This window comes from Boleophthalmus pectinirostris, unplaced genomic scaffold (genome assembly GCF_026225935.1).
Source record: "Boleophthalmus pectinirostris isolate CB_2022bp ecotype Guang Dong unplaced genomic scaffold, ASM2622593v1 HiC_scaffold_14, whole genome shotgun sequence".
Classification (NCBI taxonomy): Eukaryota; Metazoa; Chordata; class Actinopteri; order Gobiiformes; family Gobiidae; genus Boleophthalmus; species Boleophthalmus pectinirostris.
The window spans coordinates 24,197,413-24,217,672 of NW_026571047.1; the positions used below are offsets into that span (position 1 = coordinate 24,197,413).

Genomic DNA, 20,260 nt, shown 5'->3' on the forward strand with positions numbered 1-20,260 from the left:
GACATAGGTTTTATAGATATCCTTTTTCAAGTCCTAGTTCATATCATTTACTGTGTAGTTTTTTTTGTTTCTTATGATTGAGTGAGCCTATTTCCTCACTGATATTGCGGAATAATATTGTTTATTATTACATGTTATTGCATAGAGCTCATGACCTAGATTTGACCCCAGCGAACCAGGAAGTTATGCACTCAACCCTTTGTCCACACACTTCTGGGTTTGACTGTTTCCGAGTTTGAAAATGTCACCCACATTGGACAGTAGTTCTACATTGCAACAGTTACAAGGGGATTTGAGTAACATTGGTGAGTAAAAATTGAAGTGGAAAATGAAAACACCGAGATCCTTAGATGACCTCTGCAAAGGCAATAGCCTGTGTTGCAATGTTTAGTGTCTAGACTCGGATTTGACGTCACAGTCAAACACAGTTCAGGTGTAAATGCATTTTATGCTGAATCACAAATACACATCTTGACTAAAAATACATTAATTAATAGATAAAAAAATTTAATAAAGAACATAGAAGCTATTAATTACTTTTTCTTTAAGGAAAAAAAATTTAAACTTTTTAAAAAAATTACACGAAAAGCCAAAACCTAAAATATGATTACTATAAAATTTAAAAAAATCTTCAAAAAAAAAATCTTCTGTTTATCCTGCGTAATTCCTATAGCTATATTAAATAAATACATGAATAAATAAACCACAACGAGCTTAAATATGTAAAATATATTATCTAACTTTCACTCTATCTCTCTGCAGATTTGATATTGGATTTCGTCTCTCAACAGCGCCCTCCAGCGACTGTAGTGGATTTTACCAGTGCCAACAGTTAAAACAAAACCTCGGATTGAGTTCAATGCGCGGATGTCACTTTGGAACCTAACTTTTTGACCTTTCCGAAGGATGTGGATATATTCCTTGTTCTCTAGCTGTATGGATTACATATTATTATTATTATTTGCAATCGTGTAACCATGGTAAAACTCGCTAACCCTCTGTACACGGAGTGGATTCTCGAAGCAATACAGAAAATCAAACGCCAGAAGCAAAGACCGTCGGAGGAGAGGATATGCCACGCGGTTGGCACTTCGCACGGACTAGACAAGAAGATCGTTCTCGAGCAATTGGGATTAAGCGTTCACGATGGTTCAATTCTCAAAGTCACCAATAAGGGGAGCACTTCCTACAAAGACCCCGGAAACCCTGGAAGAGTTGGGGCGACCGCGCAAACGCCAGTCGCCACCCCCGTTCCGACCAAGGAATTTAAATGGGATTCCCAAGATCTGCGTCATGTTGATTGGAATAAAATACTAAAGCGAGCAATCGAAGGCTTGGATGATACGCACGGGTCTTCTCTGAAAAATATCGAGAGGTATCTGAGAAACCAGAGAGATTTGGCCAAAGTTGCCTCTAATCCCGCTTTCGGGCAGAGGTTGCGTTTAGCGGCGAAGCGTTCGGTGAGCAACGGCAGGCTGTTGAAAAATGGCCCGCGATACAAGCTCAGTCCACAAGGGGGCGGCGTGGAGCAAGGCAGGGGGCACGCCAGGGGTCCGGGGAGCTCTACGCTGCTGCTGACGACGGTGACGCTCCTCCCACATGAACGTGACCAGGTACGAGCACTTTTTAAATAATTTGCGTTAAATAATATTAGTGCGGTGTTGTAATTTACCGTATAAAGCCATTTTTTACAAGTCCTTCTGTTTTTATTGGTCAATTTTCCCACTTCCTTCGATGTAAAAGATTTCAGAAACATGATAACGAGAATAAGTTACAGTTTGTCCGTAATGTTGATGTGTTAAAAGTTACAAAATAGGGCTTCATCAGTGTTGACTGGCCTACTTGGTCAACATAGTGGTTCTTTTGTTTGTTTTTTTTACTTACAAGAAGCTGTTGTTTACGGTCTCTGTGTCCTGTGACTTGTTTTGATTTATATACATGTTTGCAACCTTATTTAATGCATCTTGAGTTCAGATGTAATCTAAGGATGTAACAATAACCGAAATATCGTGATATTGTATCGTCCAAAGTCTCGCAATAATATCATGGGCTGTCACAATATATCGAATCACAAGTTTCTTTGCTTAAATGCATGGTTTTATAGTCTCAGCAGCTTATAAACATCGGGAACTACATATCCCATGATTCATTTCAGTGCAGACCACATGAAGAAATATGGTTTTGACTTGAATTCTTGGGATTGTGACGGAAATAATTCACACCGAAATCTTGTCAAGGTATTTCAAAAGCAAAAAAGAAGTATCAGCCTCTTCAAAATATCACAATAAATATCGTACCGTGAGATGCATATCGTGATAATATCCTACCGAGAGATTTGGATATCGTTACATGGAATCATTACATTACATTACATTATGGATTACATTCAATACATTACATTATTACAATAATTTACAATAATTACAATCAAATTAATCATTACATTACATTATGAATATCATTACACTGGAATCCAAATGTTTAATGAGTTAGTGCATGTTCTTCTCAAGTACAGCAGTTTCTCCGTCAACCCAAAACACGCAGAATAGGCAGAATCCTCCTCTACCTTGTGCCTCTGCTCAATTTAATTTCTCTCCATCGACTAGGTCAGGAATCAGAATACACTAGACAGTTTACAAAAACCCCGGAAGTATGAGTTTGTGCACCAGCCAATCAGCCAAGAGCCATACGTTCTGTGTTGGCAACGATTCTTTCTTCTCTCTTCACTGTCCCGCAAACTTTAAACAAAATCGGGTCAAGGTACAGTGATGTACAGAGCCATGGTTGAATGCAACTCACTTCCTCTTCAGATTACAGCAGCCAATAACAAATTAAGGTTTAAAAAAAGAAGTGAAGAACTATTTTTTAGCCCTTCGCAACAAGTAAGCAGTAATGAATTCTATTAGAAAGTATTTTTTAAAGATTTTAATCTTTGTGTAACTGTTTTGTTTGTAAGTGTCTTATTTGTTGTTGTGTGTTATATATAGGGGTGTGCAAAAATATCGGAATATCGATATATCGTATCATTTAATGTGATGATACAGTATCGATATCGTGGGCTACTGTATCGATATATCACCAAGAGTATTTTTACGTGTGTTTTACTAAATTATTTTGTTACAGCGCTACAGTTTTGTTGCATGTGGAGTGAAAGGAAACTCATTTATGCAACACATTTGACATTTTGACACTGTTTTGAAGATTAAAATGTTTGTGTTTCATATGAACGTTGCGCAAGAAGTGGTTTAACAAAGACTTTTAGTATCACAGCCATGATTTAGCCTTTATTTTTTATTGAACTGTATCGAATCGATTTGAAATATCATATCGAATCGAAAGTGCACTGTGTCGAGATATGTATTGTATCGTGGCCTGTGTATCGAGGTATGTATCGTATCGGCAACTTCTTAATGATACCCAGCCCTAGTTATATGTCGACCCCAGGAAGAGTAGCTGGCGTCACGGACATCAACTAATGGGGTTCCAAATCAAATCAAATCAAAACGATTCCCGAGATCGAGGATTAAAAGCTGGAATAAAGAGAATGTTTGGTGAATTTTATCAAGGAGAAAGACGTTATTGCCCTTCTTCCTACGGGATTTGGCGCATTACAAACGTCACGACCAAACAGCAGCGATTGGTTAAACAAAAATAGTACCTGCCTAACATCGAGCGAACGAATCCTAACGCTGCGAGGTCAGACGGTTTCCACAGAGTGAAACCGGCTGAATCCTCCAGCGAAGGTAGTCCTGACCAAGACCAAGATCTGGAGGTGCTTCTCACAGGTTGTCCCAGTGGCATTTAAGTATGAAGTATCAAATGCAGAGGACAAATTTCCCCATGGAGATCAATGACGTAAACCCCATCTTAAATTGAATGTCTTAAATTATTGGAGATACTGAGATGTTTGTTGTGCTGGCCAAGTTAGATACACTAAATTACTCAGACCGTTTTTTCTTCATTACATTTATCGCACATAATAAAAATAAATAAACCGCACTACTCACACCTTATAGATACTTTGCAGCTGATGTCATTAACAGTCTCTGGGGGTGTGATGCTAATTGTAGGCTCTGCTCTGTCTGGGGCTTTATTTGACTTTAATCTGAGCTCTTTTTTAACATAATCTGACCATAAAGGACTGACTTAGCCGGTGAGCAACAGGTGAGCTGATACGTGCTGTTAAACAAGTTTCTCTGACTTTAAAATTACAGTCACAAGTTCTCCAGCATTAGTCAGTTTTTGAGTTAGTCACGATGAAAATCAAACTCCCAAACATGACTGATCACGGACTCCTGAAATTGTGTTGTTTGCATCCAGTTTTTCTACGTATGGGTTATTTTGTTCAGTTTTCAGACACTTTTGAAACTTTTTTGGCAGTGTTTAGCATCATAGAGGTACATGTAGAACACCCCCAGCACGAAGTATCAACACTGAGATTCAGACAAAAGGGTACGTACTTGGACACAATAGCTCAAACATTGCAATATAATATCAAAAAGCAAAATATAAACGGAAATAAGATTCAGATTCGACGTAATTTAAGTAGCAAAATTGACAAAATATCGATATCCAATTCTCTCGATACGATATTTTCACGATGTGCATTTTAAAATTGTGAATATACTACTTTTCTCTCGTCAAAATCCAAGTAATTAAGATTTAAAAGTGCTTAATAACGTTATTTGAGCATTTACATTGGTCTGAAACTGCGCAAAGGATCATGGTCTATGTAGTTCCCTCAGATTTTTAGCTGTTGCTGCACCATAACAGTGAATTTAAGCAAATAAACTTGTAATTCGATATATTTTGATGGTCCATGATATTATTGTGAGACTTTTGACGATACGATATCACAATTTTTTGGTTATATATACAGTGTTACTTGTACTCAAGAGGTGTTGGGGTTACAGAAAAGGGCACAAAGATGAATTTGAAATGACAGAGTTTTATTATTCGATATGAGTAGTTGTACAGTTGTATGGAGTAAATATCTACCCAACTTTGTTATTTTAGACTCATTGAACTGGTGACAAATTGGGCTGTCACAATAATTACTATATCATTAATTCGACTTAGGTTTAGACTTAGACAGACTTTACTAATCCACAAGGGAAATTACTTGGACACAGTCGCTCACACATGACATTATATTACAATAAAAAACAGTAAACAATATAAAACTGGTGTCAAATAAGACATAATTATATAAATGTATATGTACAAGTAAGTAAGAAACAGAAATATAGTAACATAAATACAGTTATATACAAGAGGTCGTAAGGAAAACAGTGCAAAGATGATATGATGATTGACAGAAACAGATTTAATGTTCAGTATTTTGGAGAATCTGTGTATCATTCGTTCATTTGTTTTTCAAAATAAAACCAAAAATAAGAAAACGAAAAAAAAACAAAAAAAAACAAAACAATTTTCTTCATTATTTGTTTCCAAAACCAAAATGATAAAACAGATAATGATTTGTTTTTTCAGTTTTCGATTTTGTGTTTAAATAAATAATGGAAAAAACGGATAATGGCCGTTTCCCGTTTCCGACACTCCTGGTTTAGTCCTGGTTTAGTCCTGGTTTAGTCCTGGTTTAGTCCTGGTTTAGTCCTGGTTTAGTCCTGGTTCAGTCCTGGTTCAGTGCTGGTTCAATCCTGGTTTAGTCCTGGTTTAGTCCTGGTTCAGTTCTGGTTTAGTCCGGGCTCTGTCCTGGTTTAGTCCTGGTTTAGTCCTGGTTTTGTCCTGGTTTAGTCCTGGTTTAGGACTGAGACTGGGACCAGACCCGGACCAGGATTGAGATGGGATCAGGACTGGGAGCAGGATCAGGACTGAGACCAGGATCAGGATCAGGACCAGACCAGGGCTGAGATCAGGGCCAGGACCAGGGCTGAGATCAGGGCCAGGACCAGCACTGAGATCAGGGCCAGGACCAGCACTGAGATCAGGACCAGGACTGAGATCAGGGCCAGGACCAGCACTGAGATCAGGGCCAGGACCAGGACTGAGACCGGTTTAGACCTGGTTTAGACTTGTTTTAGACCTGTTTTAGTCCTGGTTTAGTCCTGATTCAGTCTGTATGCACTGCAAAAGTCCGGCATCGCAGTTTAAGTCACAGAAATGGGAAAACACAAAACACAAATCGAAAACTAAAAAAACAAATCATCATTTTCCGTTCTTTTCATTTTGATTTTGGAGACAAATAATGAAGAAAATAGTTGTTTTTTTTTCGTTTCTTATTTTTGTTTTTATTTTGAAAAACGAATGAACGAATGATACATGGATTTTGGAGCTCTGTATTTATCATGTGTACAATTTCTTTTCAAATAGTTGGGGGATTGTTGCCATTTTTTGGTTTTAAGTTCAGATTTGAGCTGTAGAGAGTCGAATAACTTAACTTTGGGTAATTATAGGTTCAGTCTAGTGTTTATTTCTTGCAGTTCAGGCCTTTTAACGATGCTGTATATTTAAAAATCTGTGTACTGGGACGATCCTGCTGTGTGTCAGTGTCATAAAGTAGTTTCAGTATTATTGTTTATCACAGTATTTGTCTAAAGCAATATATCATGCTTCAGAATTTGTTATTGTGACAGGCTGTCCTCCGGCTTCGTAACACCAGCTGACTGACAGGCAAAACAAAACAAGGAAACCATTCAACTTTGAGAATTTTTTTTTTTAATTTCAAGATTTAGGCTCAGAATTCCCCCCTTGTCTCATTTTTTTTTTTTTTTTTCAAGCTTTACAACTGATCCTTTTGTGAAGCGTGGCAGAAAAAAAAATTCACGGTCTCTTCAAATGAACTTCAAAATTAAGAAGTGGCAAAACAAGACGGACTAAAAATAAGCGCATTACTCGTAGTTTTCCTGTTGGCGCTAATTGTGTAATGGAAAACGGTTTGTGTGCATGCAATAATATTTACAATAGCAGTGTAGCCGTGGTGGAGTAATTGTGTTATACTGATTTATCCATTACACGTGTTTGCATATGGAAAATCGTCGGACTTGATGACTAAGCATAATTATAAATAGAAGGTTTTTTTTCATTAGACTATTTGTTCAAGGGAGGGGTTGATTACGCATGAAGGCTGTCTGCTGTTGCAACCTGTTTTTCCCCTTGTAAGCGTTTATAATTGATGATATCGCTGGTTTATTTATTCTACGTATTTATTTTTATTATTTACGCCTTCGGGACATATTATTTTACAAAATGATATGGGACTTTGTGCGTATGGAATAAAAAAAAAACGGTAGTTAAACGTTATGGTATAAGTAATGTTTTTTGGTTTGTACTGATGTAACGATATTCAAATCTCTCTGTACGATATTAACACGATATGCATCTCACGGTACGATATTTATTGCGATATTTTAGATTTAGGCTGATATAATTGTAGATAGGACACTTTTTTGCGTTTAAAATACCTTGACACGATTTTGGTGTGAATTATTTTCGTGATAATCCCAAGAATTCAAGTAAAAAACTTTTTTTTTTCAAGTTGTTTGCACTGAAATGAATCATGGGATATGTAGTTTCCAATTTTTATAAGCTTTTGCTACTATAAAACAACGTGTTTAATAAGAGTATAACGATATCCAGGTCTCATGATACGATATCGTCACGGTATGAAAGTCACGGTACGATATTTATTGCGATATCGTGGGAAAGTTCACGCTCAGGATTAGGGACGTAACGATATCCAAATCTCTCTGTAAGATATTTTCACAATATACATCTAACGGTACGATATTTGTTGCGATATTTTGTGGAGGCTGCAAACAAAACTGTTAAAATGCTACTTTTTCCTCTTAAAATGCCTTGACAAGACTTAAAAGTGCTTAGAACTGTTATTTCTTCTTGTAGTCTGCACTGAAATGGAGCAAAGGATCATGGTCTATGTAGTTCCCTCTGTCTATTGCTGCACCTTAACTCTTAATTTAAGCAAAGAGACTTGTAATTCGATATATACGATACGATATCACGATATTTCGGTTGTTGTTACATCCCTAACTTTTAATACACTTTCAACAATTTATAGACGGTTTTAAATTAATTACACTTCTTAAAGGTGCACTATGGAACTTTTCTGGTAAGGGCTCTGCTTACCTCTCATCTTGGCTTGGAGGTGCCACCAGAAAAGTTGCGTAGTGTACCTTTTTAAATAGGCTTCAAATTCGTTTAAAATAGCTTACCAACGCAAAATGATTGAGATCTTTAGAAAGCCATGGCAATTACTGAGATCCGACCGTTTCGATTGTTCAAATTTGTCAAATTTGTGAAGTCATATAGGGTTGAAAATCACATTCTGTTGTTTAAATAAAGTGTTTTTGTTATCACTGTGGTATCGGATTGGTATCGAGTATCGAGTCTATCCCTTAGCATCGAAATCAAGCTTTTAGTATCGTCATGACAACACTAGTATAACAATGCGCCTTTCTTAAACCTATCTATAAATCACTGTTTTGGATTGTGGCGGTCGCTATGGCTACCTGTATGGCTTTGTAATGCTTTTTCCCTCTTCAACGCAAGTTTGTACAAGTTCAAAACAACATTATTTACGTCAAATCTCTCTAAACATCAAAATAAGGCAGGACAAAAGACGGAGAACGGCATCCACAGAGCAGAGTGGAGATAGTGTTTAGTGTCTTTGTATTACATCCATCAGATTAGCCGTTTCCCAGAAGACGCATTTAGCCTGTTTACATCAATAGCTGTGGTTAAGAGACAAAACACACACATTATAGACCACAGATCTGCCCGTGTTGGTCTTGTCACGACCATACTAAAATTTCTAACCTGATTTCGATACCAAGGAAATGATTTGACACGCGATTCTGATTCCGATACCATGATTATAACAAAAAAAAATCTCTTTAGACGATTTTCAACGTTAAATTGAAGAGTGAGAGCGACTTTTTTAATATCGATACCTGCTCAAATTAATATCTAGTATCTTTTATTTTGACAACTCTATCTTGTTTTTGGATTAAAGTTGTATAATAAAACATTTGACACCCAGATATGCTCGATTCTGGTAAAAAAAAAATAAAAAATACTCATGATTCTTTTGGCTCGTTATTAAAATCAATTATTTCAAGCAATTACTGCACGTTATAACTGTCAAAATGAACCAAGGTTTCAGAATGATGGAAAATAACGACGATTTTAAAACAAGAAATTTCATATTTTGAAAGGGAAAACCCCGTGTGGTTTTTTTTTAGTTTTATTTCGTGACACTTCTGTTTTTAAACGGCTGAACTAGATTAGAAAAGCGACTATGACTTCATTATAGTGCGTATGATGGGTTTTTACTTAAGTTGATGGGATAAAACTTGTTGTAAATATAAATTATAGTTTAACACCAATAAAAAAAAAAAACAACAAAAAACAAAAAACAAACGAACAATTAGTCAAAAAAATGAAAATTATGTTGAGTTCTATTTTAGAGAGTCCCATTTTGATGCCATTGATACACAAAAAACACACTTTCTTATACTTTTAAACATGATTTTAACTTTTAAACAACTTATTTATTTTGTTAACTTATTTATTTTGTTTACTTAGTTTATTTATTTTGTTAACTTATTTATTTTGTTTATTTTGTTTACTTATTTATTTTGTTAACTTATTTATTTTTTTAACTTTTAAACAAAATGAAGGTGTTTAAATTTTTTTTTCTTGTCCATGAGGAGTTTAGGACCAAGTGTACAAGATGGTTGCTAGGTAACAATTACGTAATTTTCTAGTTTGAAGCAGAAAGGAAATTTTTAAGCCTAAAAAAACGTCCAAAATCTGTAAAAGAGATGTATCATATATTTAAGATTTTTTTGTGACATTGTTTTAGTAAAATAAGTGATAAAACGTGTCTTATGCACAATATTTTCTAATTTAATAGAGTAATAATTGTTAACTTTTAGACGTTTCCTGAATTACTTTGCTCCGGGTTGGATGTTTATCAGAAATTGTTTAAGTCTACAAAGGTGGTGTTTGAGAATGGAGATTAGTTTGTGTTGATATTTCTGTTTTATTGTGCGTTGTGTTTTGTTTTGTTTGGTTTATCAGAGTCAGGTTTTCGTGTCGTGGCAGCAGCACTAATCTGATGTTCTGTTCTGCGGGGAAGTCGTTTACATATTTTAGTTGAACAAAAATGTCATAGTTCAAATAGTTTAAGTTATACAATATTATTACCACATGTCCGACGAACGCAGAACAATCAGACAAGGAGAGAGAGAGAGACGGAAGGAAAGAGACGGAGAGAGAGAGAGAGAGAGAGGGAAAGAGAGGAAGAGAGACGGGGGTATATATGGAGAGAGAAAGAGACAGAGGGAGAGCGAAAGGGAGACAGGGATAGAGAGAGAGAGAGACAGAGGGAAAGAGAGGAAGAGAGACGGGGATAGAGAGAGAGGGAGAGAGAGACAGACAGGGATAGAGAGAGGGACAGAGAGAGGAAAAGACCGTGAGAGTGAGGGAGACTGAGGGGGAGAGAGGGAGAGAGACAGGGATATATATGGAGAGAGAAAGAGACAGAGGGAGAGAGAAAGGGAGAGGAAGACGGAGGGAGAGAGATGGAAAGAGAGGGAGGGAAAGAGAAAGAGAGACAGGGATAGAGAAAGAGAGACAGGGATAGAGAGAGAGAGAGAGAGATGGAGAGACAGAGAGGAAAAGAGAGGGAGACTGAGGAGGAAGAGAGACGGACAGAGCGGGGAGAGAGAGAAAGGTAGAGCGCAAGAGAGACAGGGATAGAGAGAGAGAGAGAGACGGAGGGAGAGAGAGACAGAGGGAAAGAGAGGAAGAGAGACAGGGATATATATGGAGAGAGAAAGAGACAGAGGGAGAGAGAAAGGGAGAGGAAGACGGAGGGAGAGAGATGGAAAGAGAGGGAGGGAAAGAGACAGGGATAGAGAAGGAGAGACAGGGATAGAGGGAGAGAGATGGAGGGAGAGAGAGACAGAGGGAAAGAGAGACAGACAGGGATAGAGAGAGAGAGAGAGAGAGATGGAGGGACAGAGAGGAAAAGAGAGGGAGACTGAGGAGGAAGAGAGACGGACAGAGCGGGGAGAGAGAGAAAGGTAGAGCGCAAGAGAGACAGGGATAGAGAGAGAGAGAGAGACGGAGGGAGAGAGAGACAGAGGGAAAGAGAGGAAGAGAGACAGGGATATATATGGAGAGAGAAAGAGACAGAGGGAGAGAGAAAGGGAGAGGAAGACGGAGGGAGAGAGAGGGAAAGAGAAAGAGAGACAGGGATAGAGAAAGGAGAGACAGGGATAGAGAAAGAGAGACAGGGATAGAGGGAGAGAGAGACAGAGGGAAAGAGAGACAGACAGGGATAGAGAGAGAGAGATGGAGGGACAGAGAGGAAAAGAGAGGGAGACTGAGGAGGAAGAGAGACGGACAGAGCGGGGAGAGAGAGAAAGGTAGAGCGCAAGAGAGACAGGGATAGAGCGAGAGAGAAAAGGGGGAGAGAGAAGAAAAGAAGACAGACGGAGAAAGGGAGGGAGGGAAGGGGTGGTTGAGAGGAAGAGAGATAGGGATAGAGAGAGGGAGAAAGAGGAAGAGAGACAAACAGAGGGAGGGAGAGAGCGAGAAATGTAGATAGGAAGAGAGATAAGGATAGAGAAAGGGAGAAAAGGGAAAGAGAGGGAGAGAGAGAGAGGGTGAGAGAGAAATGTAGATAGGAAGAGAGATAAGGATAGAGAAAGGGAGAAAAGGGAAAGAGAGGGGGAGAGAGAGAGGGTGAGAGAGAGAAAGGGATAGGGATAGAGAGAGGGAGAAAAAGAAGAGACAGACAGAGAGGGAGAGGTTGAGGGAGAGAAAGGGATAGGGATAGAGAGAGGGAGAAAAGAAAGAAGTTGGAAGAGAGACAGACAAGAAGGGAGAGAGATAATGTAGATAGGAAGAGAGATAGGGATAGAGAGAGGGAGAAAACGGAAAGAGAGGGAGAAAGAGGAATAGAGACAGACAGAGAGAGAGGGTGAGAGAGAAAGGGATAGGAATAAAAGGAAGAGAGGGAGGAAGAGACACAGACAGAGGGAGGGAGAGAGAAAATTGTAGATAGGAAGAGAGATAGGGATAGAGAAAGGGAGAAAAGGGAGAGAGGGAGGAAGAGAGAGACAGACAGCGGGAGGGAGAGAAATGTAGATAGGAAGAGAGATAGGGATAGAGAAAGGGAGAAAGAGGAAGAGGGGGTAGAGAGAAAGAGAGAGGGAGAAAGAGGAAGGGATAGGAATAGGGAGGGGGAGAAAAAGGAGAGAGGGAGGAAGAGAGAGAGAGACAGACAGCGGGAGGGAGGGAGAGAGAAATGTAGAGAGAAGGGGATAGGGATAGAGAGAGGGAGAAAAGGGAGAAAGAGGAAGAGAGACAGACAGAGGGAGGGAGAGAGAGAAAGGTAGAGAGGAAGAGAGATGGGGATAGAGAGAGGGAAGGGAGACAAACAGGGAGAGAGAGAGAGAGAGAGAGAGAAAAGTGGAGAGGAAGAGGGATAGGAATAGAGAGGGGGAGAAAAGGGAAAAAGAGGGGGAGAGAGGAAGAGAGACAGACAGAGGGAGAGAAAGGGATAGGGATAGAGAGGGAGAAAAGGGGGAGAGAGGAAGAGAGACAGACAGGGGAGAAAGGGAGAGCGAAAGAGAGATAGGGATAGAGGGAGAGAGGGGAAGGAAGACAGACAGAGTGAGGGAGAGAGAGAAAGGTAGAGAGGAAAAGAGACGGGGAGGAAGGGAAAGAGAAGGAGAGAGAGAAGAGACAGACAGAGAAGAAGGAGACTGAGGGGAAAAGAGAGAGAGAGAGAGAGACAGAGAGCTGTAGAGAGAGAGAGAGAGAGGACTTCTGGGAATTGCGAGAAACAAGCATGTAATTGTAGCTTTAGCGTGGATGTCAAATGTGATTTTCTAAAAAGGTTTTCTCAAAGTTTCGCAAGACATTTTCCACGCACTGATGAGCAGAGATTTTAGACCAAATCCGATCTGAAAAACAATAAGAAAAGATGCCTCTATTTGGGCTGCATAAATAATTTAGTTTCAGAGCTCGCTGTCAGAAAATCTACCCATTGATGCTTCTGTTTTTAGCCATTTTCAGAGAGACTTTGTGAAACTGTGCTGGGAGCAACAAAGCAAAACAAATGTAAAAACAGATATAGAAGTTGCTAGAATTTTCTTTTTTCACTTTTTGGTTGAAGCTGTGCAAACAAAACTAATAATATATTGAATTAAATCACATTATACTGTTTAAAAAAGAGTGTTTTTTAATATTATCATAGTATCTGAATCAGTATTAAAGGGATAGTTCAGGTTTTTTGACATGAATCTGTATGGCCTCCTCGTCAGCAGTGTGGTGCATCCACACTGACTTTACCTCCGAAAGCGTCCGGTGAGCCGAGATCCTGGCCGGTTTTGGTGATGAGGAAAGTAGTTCGGCAAGTTGGCTGGGGACAGTCTAATAAAGCGTTTTTCTTCTCAAAACAATATGTGTTAAAAAGAGTGATACATTTGCACCACAAAACCTCCGTCCTCTAAAAAGTCAGACCTCATAATCGCTTGGCGCTATTTTCTCTCCGTTCGTATCACTGCGCGTGGCCGCCAGGTGACAGCCGCGCCTGTTTCACTTTGTTAACTGCTCGGAATGTTCGCCTCTTCTCTCTCTCTGCCTAATTTCTTCTAACTCTCTCTGGGGAATTTCGGCATTGGTATATTCGGGTTCAAAACGATATCCCATTGGCTCTGTGCTAAAATCAGTTTCTTCATCATCGGTGTCATAGTCAGACATGTTGTCGCGAACATTCCGAGCAGTTAACAAAGTGAAACAGGCGCGGCTGTCACCTGGCGGCCACGCGCAGGGATACAAACGGAGAGAAAATAGCGCCAAGCGATTATGAGGTCTGACTTTTTAGAGGACGGAGGTTTTGTGGTGCAAATGTATCACTCTTTTTAACACATATTGTTTTGAGAAGAAAAACGCTTTATTAGACTGTCCCCAGCCAACTTGCCGAACTACTTTCCTCATCACCAAAACCGGCCAGGATCTCAGCTCACCGGACGCTTTCGGAGGTAAAGTCAGTGTGGATGCGCCACACTGCTGACGAGGAGGCCATACAGATTCATGTCAAAAAACCTGAACTATCCCTTTAAGTGTCAAGTTTCTTAGTAATTTCAATATTGACTTAACGTGTCCAATATATGTAAGCTGGAACTGTATTTTTAGGATCAGTATTTACTTCTTCTTTGCTCTTCTGGGAAATTTGTGGTTATTTTAAGTTTGATTGAATCACTTCTATGACTCATTAGAGATTAAAACTAAGTACTAAAGTGTTTCATAGAGCTTCTAGACCTGATCTAGTCTTGGCTTTAGTCTTGGTCTAGTTTTGTTGTAGTGTTGGTTTAATCTGATCTAGTTTTGGTCTAGTCTAATCTAGTCTTGGTCTAGTCCTGGTCTAACCTTGGTCTAGTCCAGTTTGGGTCTAGTATTGGTCTAGTCTTGGTCTAGTTTGATCTATTCTTGGTTCAGTCTTGGTCTAGTCTTGGTCTAGTTTGATCTATTCTTGCTTTAGTCTTGTAGTTTATGTCTAGTTTTGGTTTAGTCTGGTCTGATCTCAGTCTGGTCTTGGATTAGTCTTGCCTTAGTTTGGTCTGATCTAGTCTTGGTCTAGTCTTGGTCTCGTCTTGGTCTAGTCTTGGCGTAGTCTGATCTAGTCTTGCTCTAGTCTTGGTTTACTTTCGGTCTAGTCTTGGTCTAGTCTTGGGCTACTCTTGGTTTTGTCTTGGTCTACTCTTGGTTTTGTCTTGGTCTACTCTTGGTTTAGTCTTGGTCTGCTCTTGGCCTAGTTTTGGTCTCGTCTTGGCCTAGTTTTGGTCTCATCTTGGCCTAATTTTGGTCTAGTCTTGGTATAGTTTTGGTCTACTCTTGGCCTAGCTTTGGTTTAGACTTGGTCTAGTTTTGGTTTAGTCTAGTCTAGTCTAGTCTTGGTTTAATTTGATCTAGTCTTGGTTTACTCTTGGTCTAATCTTGTTTTTGTTTTTTCTTGGTCTACTCTTGCTTTAGTCTTGATCTACTCTTGGTTTTGTCTTAGTTTTGTTTTGGTCTAATTTTGGTTTAATCTTATCTAGTTTTGTTTTTTCTTAGGTCTAATCTTGTTTTTTTTTCTTGATCTATTCTTGGTTTATTCTTGATCTAGTCTTGGTTTTGTCTTGGTCTACTCTTGGTTTAGTCTTTATCAAGTCTTGGTCTACTCTTGGTATAGATTTGGTCTAGTTTTAGGTTAGTTTAGTCTAGTCTAGTCTTGTTATTTTCTTGGTCTACCTCTTGGTTTAGTCTTGATCTAGTCTTGATTTAGCCTTGGTCTAGTCTTGGTTTTGTCTTGGTTTACTCTTGGTTTAGTCTTAGTCTTGGTCTTGGTCTAGTTTTGGTTTAGTATAGTCTAGTCTTGGTTTAATCTAGGTCTACTCTTGGTTTAGTCTTAGTCTTGGTCTAGGTTTGGTTTAGTATAGTCTAATCTTGGTTTAATCTTGGTCTGCTCTTGGTTTAGTCTTGGTCTTGGTGTAGTTTTGGTGTAGTTTTGGTTTAGTCTAGTCTACTCTTGGTTTAGTCTTGGTCTTGGTCTAGTTTTGGTTTAGTAGTCTAATCTTGGTCTACTCTTGGTTTAGTCTTGGTCTTGGTCTAGTTTTGGTCTAGTTTTGGTTTAGTCTAGTCTAGTCTTGGTTTAATCTTGGTCTACTCTTGGTTTAGTCTTGGTCTTGGTCTAGTTTTGATTTAGTATAGTCTAATCTTGGTTTAATATTGGTCTACTCTTAGTTTAGTCTTGGTCTTGGTATAGTCTTGGTCTAGTATTAGTTTAGTCTAGTCTAGTCTTGTTTTTTTTCTTGGTCTAGTCTTGGTTTAGTCTTGGTTTACTCTTGGTTTAGTCTTAGTCTTGGTCTTGGTCTAGTTTTGGTTTAGTTTTAGTTTAGTCTAGTCTAGGCTTGGTTTAATCTTTGTCTACTCTTGATTTAGTCTTGATCTACTCTTGGTTTAGTCTTGGTCTTGGTTTAGTTTTGGTCTAGTTTTAGTTTAGTCTAGTCTAGTCTTGGTTTAATCTTGGTCTACTCTTGGTTTAGTCGTAATCAAGTCTTGATTTACTCTTGGTTTAGTTTTGGTCTAGTTTTAGGTTAGTCTAGTGTAGTTTTGGTTTAATCTTGGTCTAATCTTGTTTCTTTTTCTTGCTTTAGTCTTGATTTAGTCTTGATTTAGTCTTGGTCTAGTCTACCAAAATGTCTTACTGTGACAGACCCATAACGGTTCTCGCCCCACATCTTGAGCCCCCCTCTGTACTCGAGTGTGGAGCGTCTGTGTGATCCATCGGCCTCTGTTCTCTGGATATAAGCGTGGATAATCACAGAGTCATGCTGACAGTGTGTGGTGGGCCCTGTGCTCTGGCTCCCATCGTTATGTAACTCGACCCTAACGACCTTAAAGGATGTGACGGTTCTGTCTTGTGAGCGCAGCAGCTTTTCGCCAACACAAGAAGAAATGTTACTGCTAATTTACAAGGACAAAACGTACTCGTGCGCGGTTTGTTTTGTTTTGTTTTGTTTTTTTTCTTCATGTGCTCTGAGAAATAAGAAGCCGATATGTTCTGGTTTAGTAACTGGTTTAGCACCGTTTTTGTCCCGTTGTTAGTCCTGGTTTAGTTCATTTTTTGGTCCATGCTTTAGTCCTGATTCAATCCTGCTTTAGTTCTGGTCTACTCCTGATTTAGTAACTGGTTTAGTCCGGTTTTTAGTCTTGGTTTAGTTAATATTTAGTCCTGGGCTAGACTTATACAAGCTTTATTGATCCACAAGGGAAATTGTTTGGAATGTCCGGCTTTATTTCTGTTTAGTCATGGTTTAGTCCTGTTTTTTTTGTCCTGGTTTAGCACCATTTTAGTCCTGGTCTAGGCCTGATTTAATAACTGGTTTAATCCTCTTTTTTGGACTAGTCTAGTCTTGGTCTAGTCTTGGTCTAGTTTTGGTTTAGTTTTGGTCTAGTCTTGGTCTAGTCTTTGTCTAGTTTTGGTTTAGTTTTGGTCTAGTCTTGGTCTAATCTTGGTCTAGTTTTGGTCTAGTCTTAGTCTAGTCTTAGTTGAGTCTTGGTCTAGTCTTGGTCTAATCATGGTCTAGTCTTTGTCCAGTTTTGGTCTAGTCATGGTTTAGTTCTTTTCTGTTTGGTCTAGTCTTGGTCTAGTCTTGATTTAGTCCTGTTCTGTTTTGTCTAGTCTAGGTCTAGTCTTGGTCTAGTTTTGGTCTAGTTTTGATTTAGTCCTGTTCTGTTCTGTCTAGTCTAGGTCTAGTCTTGGTCTAGTCTTGGTTTAGTCATGGTTTAGTTGTGATCTAGTCTTGGTTTACTTTTGATTTACTTTTGGTCTAGTCTTGGTTTACTCTTGGTCTAGTTTTGGTTTAGTCCTGTTCTGTTTCTTCTAGTCTTAGTCTAGTCTTTGGTCTAGTCTTGGTCTAGTTTGGTCTAGTCTTTTGTTTCATCTAGTCTTAGTCTAGTCTTTTGGTCTTCTCTTGGTCTAGTCTTGGTCTAGTCTAGCTCTAGTCTTGGTCTCGTGTAGCTCTAGTCTTTGTCTAGTTTTGGTCTAGTCTTGGTGTAGTCCTGGTCTAGTCTTGGTTTAGTTTTGGTCTAGCCTTGGTCTAGTCCAGCTCTTGTCTTTGTCTAATTTTGGTCTAGTCTTGGTGTAATCCTTGTCTAGTCTTGGTTTAGTTCTGGGCTAGTCTTGGTCTAGTCTAGCGCTAGTCTTTGTCTAGTTTTGGTCTAGTCTTGGTCTAGTTTTGGTCTAGTCTTGGTCTAGTCTTGGTCTAGTTTTGGTCTAGTCTTGGTCTAGTCTTGGTCTAGTCTTGGTCTAGTCTTTGGTCTAGTCTTGGTCTAGTCTTGGTCTAGTCTTGGTCTAGTCTTGGTCTAGTTTTGGTCTAGTCTTGGTCTAGTTTTGGTCTAGTCTTGGTCTAGTTTTGGTCTAGTCTTGGTCTAGTTTTGGTCTAGTCATGGTCAAGTTTTGGTCTAGTCTCGGTCTAGTCTAGCTCTAGTCTTTGTGTGTTTTTTCATCTAGTCTTGGTGTAGTCCTGGTCTAGTCTTGGTCTTATCATAACCGTGGTTTAATCCTGTTTCAGTCCTTTTCTTGTCCTAGTTTAGTATAGTCCTGGTTTAGTTTCTTTGTTTGTTCATTGTTTAGTCCTGGTTTAATCCAGGTTTAATCCTGATCTAGTCATAGTCTGGTGTAGTTCGGTATCATTTTGTTTTTGTTACTTTGTTCGCTGCGCTGTGAGAAAATAAGGAGGTGACATGTTTGCGGTTAGGGTTTGGTTTTGGCGAGATTAAACAGTGACCTTTAAAAAGAGGAAATAAAACTGCACAGGCTCACTGCAGTTCTGTCCTTCTCTCGAGTCTCTTCACTTTTCTGCCACATTTAAAGCCCGGTGTGCACGGCAAAACACAGCAGTTTTTCAATAACAATATAACACGAACAAAAAGAGAAGTATATGTTTTTGTTATGAATGTTCCACAGTGTGACTTTAAACAGCTTTACTTTACATTTATTCAGTTACAGGTGGTTTCACAGCTCAAAAATACCTCAAAAAACAAACATTCTGGCTGTGAGTAGATAGAAAGGTTTAGTACTAGGGATGTAACGATATCCAAATCTGACGGTACGATATTATCATGATATTTTCACGCTATGCATCTCACATTACGATATTTTTCATGATATGCATCTCACAGTACAATATTATCACGATATGCATCCCACGGTACGATATTTTCACGCTATGCATCTCACTGTGCGATATTTATTATGATATGCATCTCTCATGGTACAATATTTTCACGATATGCATTTCATGGTACGATATTTTCACAATATGCATCTCACGGGTACGGTATTTTCATGATATGCAGCTCACGGTACGATATTTATCACGATATGCATCTCACGGTACAATATTTATCACGATATGCATCTCACGGTACGATATTTCTTGTGATATTTTGAAGAGGCTGATTTTAATTGTAGATGGGACACTTTTTTTGCTTTTAAAATACCTTGACGCGAGTTTGATGTGAATTATATCCGTCATAATCCCAAGAATTCAAGTATAAACATATTGCTTCATGTTGTCTGCACTGAAATGAATCATGGGAAGCATTTTTGTTGACAGTCAAACACCTTAAAATGTGTTCAATAAACATTAGGGATGTAACAATAACCGAAACATCTTGATATCGTATCGTCAAAAGTCTCACAATAATACCTAGCTTTGCTTAAACGCATTGTTTTATAGTAGCAACAGCTTCTAAACATCGGGAACTACATATCCCATGATTCATTTCAGCGCAGACAACATGAAGTCATATGTTTTTACTTGAACTCTTGGGATTATGACAGAAATAATTCACCTCAAAGTCTTGTCAGGGTATTTTAAAAGTAAAAAAGTGTCCTATTTACAATTAGATCAGCTTCTCCAAAAAATATCGCAATAAATATCGTACCGTGAGATGCGTATCGTGATATATCGTACAGAGAGATTTGGATATCGCTACATCCCTAATCAACATATATATATTTTTTTGTTGTAAGACAGTCTGAAAACAGTTTTGACAGTCAAAACAGTTTACTGATGTGTGGATTACATCACCATAGTTACTGGTAAACATTTTGAAAATACACATACATGTAGTCCACCCCTGACATGACGTCACTGCAGAGTACCAATTGACAGAGAAGGAAGGACGTTTAGTTTTTTTTTTGTTTTTTTTTGTTTGCACTTTTCCTTGTTATTTTTTTAATCATCCATTTCAGAAGTCTGGGCCCGCTGCCACTATTGTCCAATCTCGAAACGTTTGAGTGAAAACATTGATACAAAGAAAATAAATGATATAAAACTTGGCCTTTCTGTGTTTTCTTAAAGTGGGAGTTGACTTCCGCGCGCTCTATTGTGCTAAGTACCACTGGTTTGTGAGCTCATAAAGGCCACAGTGTACACAGGCTGTACATTAGCCCTGGGCACTGTGTAGCATTTCTTGGCATTTTAAATACAAGTCTGTGCGAACCGGGCTGTTTAGAGTCATATATTTATGCTCAAACTGCAAAAAAATGTTACACTAGTTAGCTTTCTTTTTTGTAGTTCTTATAATATTTGGCAACTTTGCAAAATTTTCGTTGTTTTGGACAGGGTTTAGCAAAAAAATATGAAAAAACAGATATCCATACTAAAAGAAAAAACAGAAAAAAGTCACAGAAATGAACCTTTTTTGAATT

General features: G+C 38.7%; 1 protein-coding gene across 3 annotated transcripts in view; it reads left to right on the forward strand.

Moving 5' to 3' along the window:
• The window catches only part of kat6b (K(lysine) acetyltransferase 6B), a 95,909-nt gene that overhangs the window by 2,367 nt on the left and 73,282 nt on the right, over positions 1–20,260 (forward strand). For all 3 annotated transcript variants that reach the window (XM_055150580.1, XM_055150581.1, XM_020929438.2), the window contains exon 2: positions 763–1,613. In XM_055150580.1, coding sequence (XP_055006555.1) covers positions 978–1,613 — 636 coding nt within the window. In that variant the 5' untranslated portion in view covers positions 763–977. The remainder of the gene's footprint in view (positions 1–762; positions 1,614–20,260) is intronic.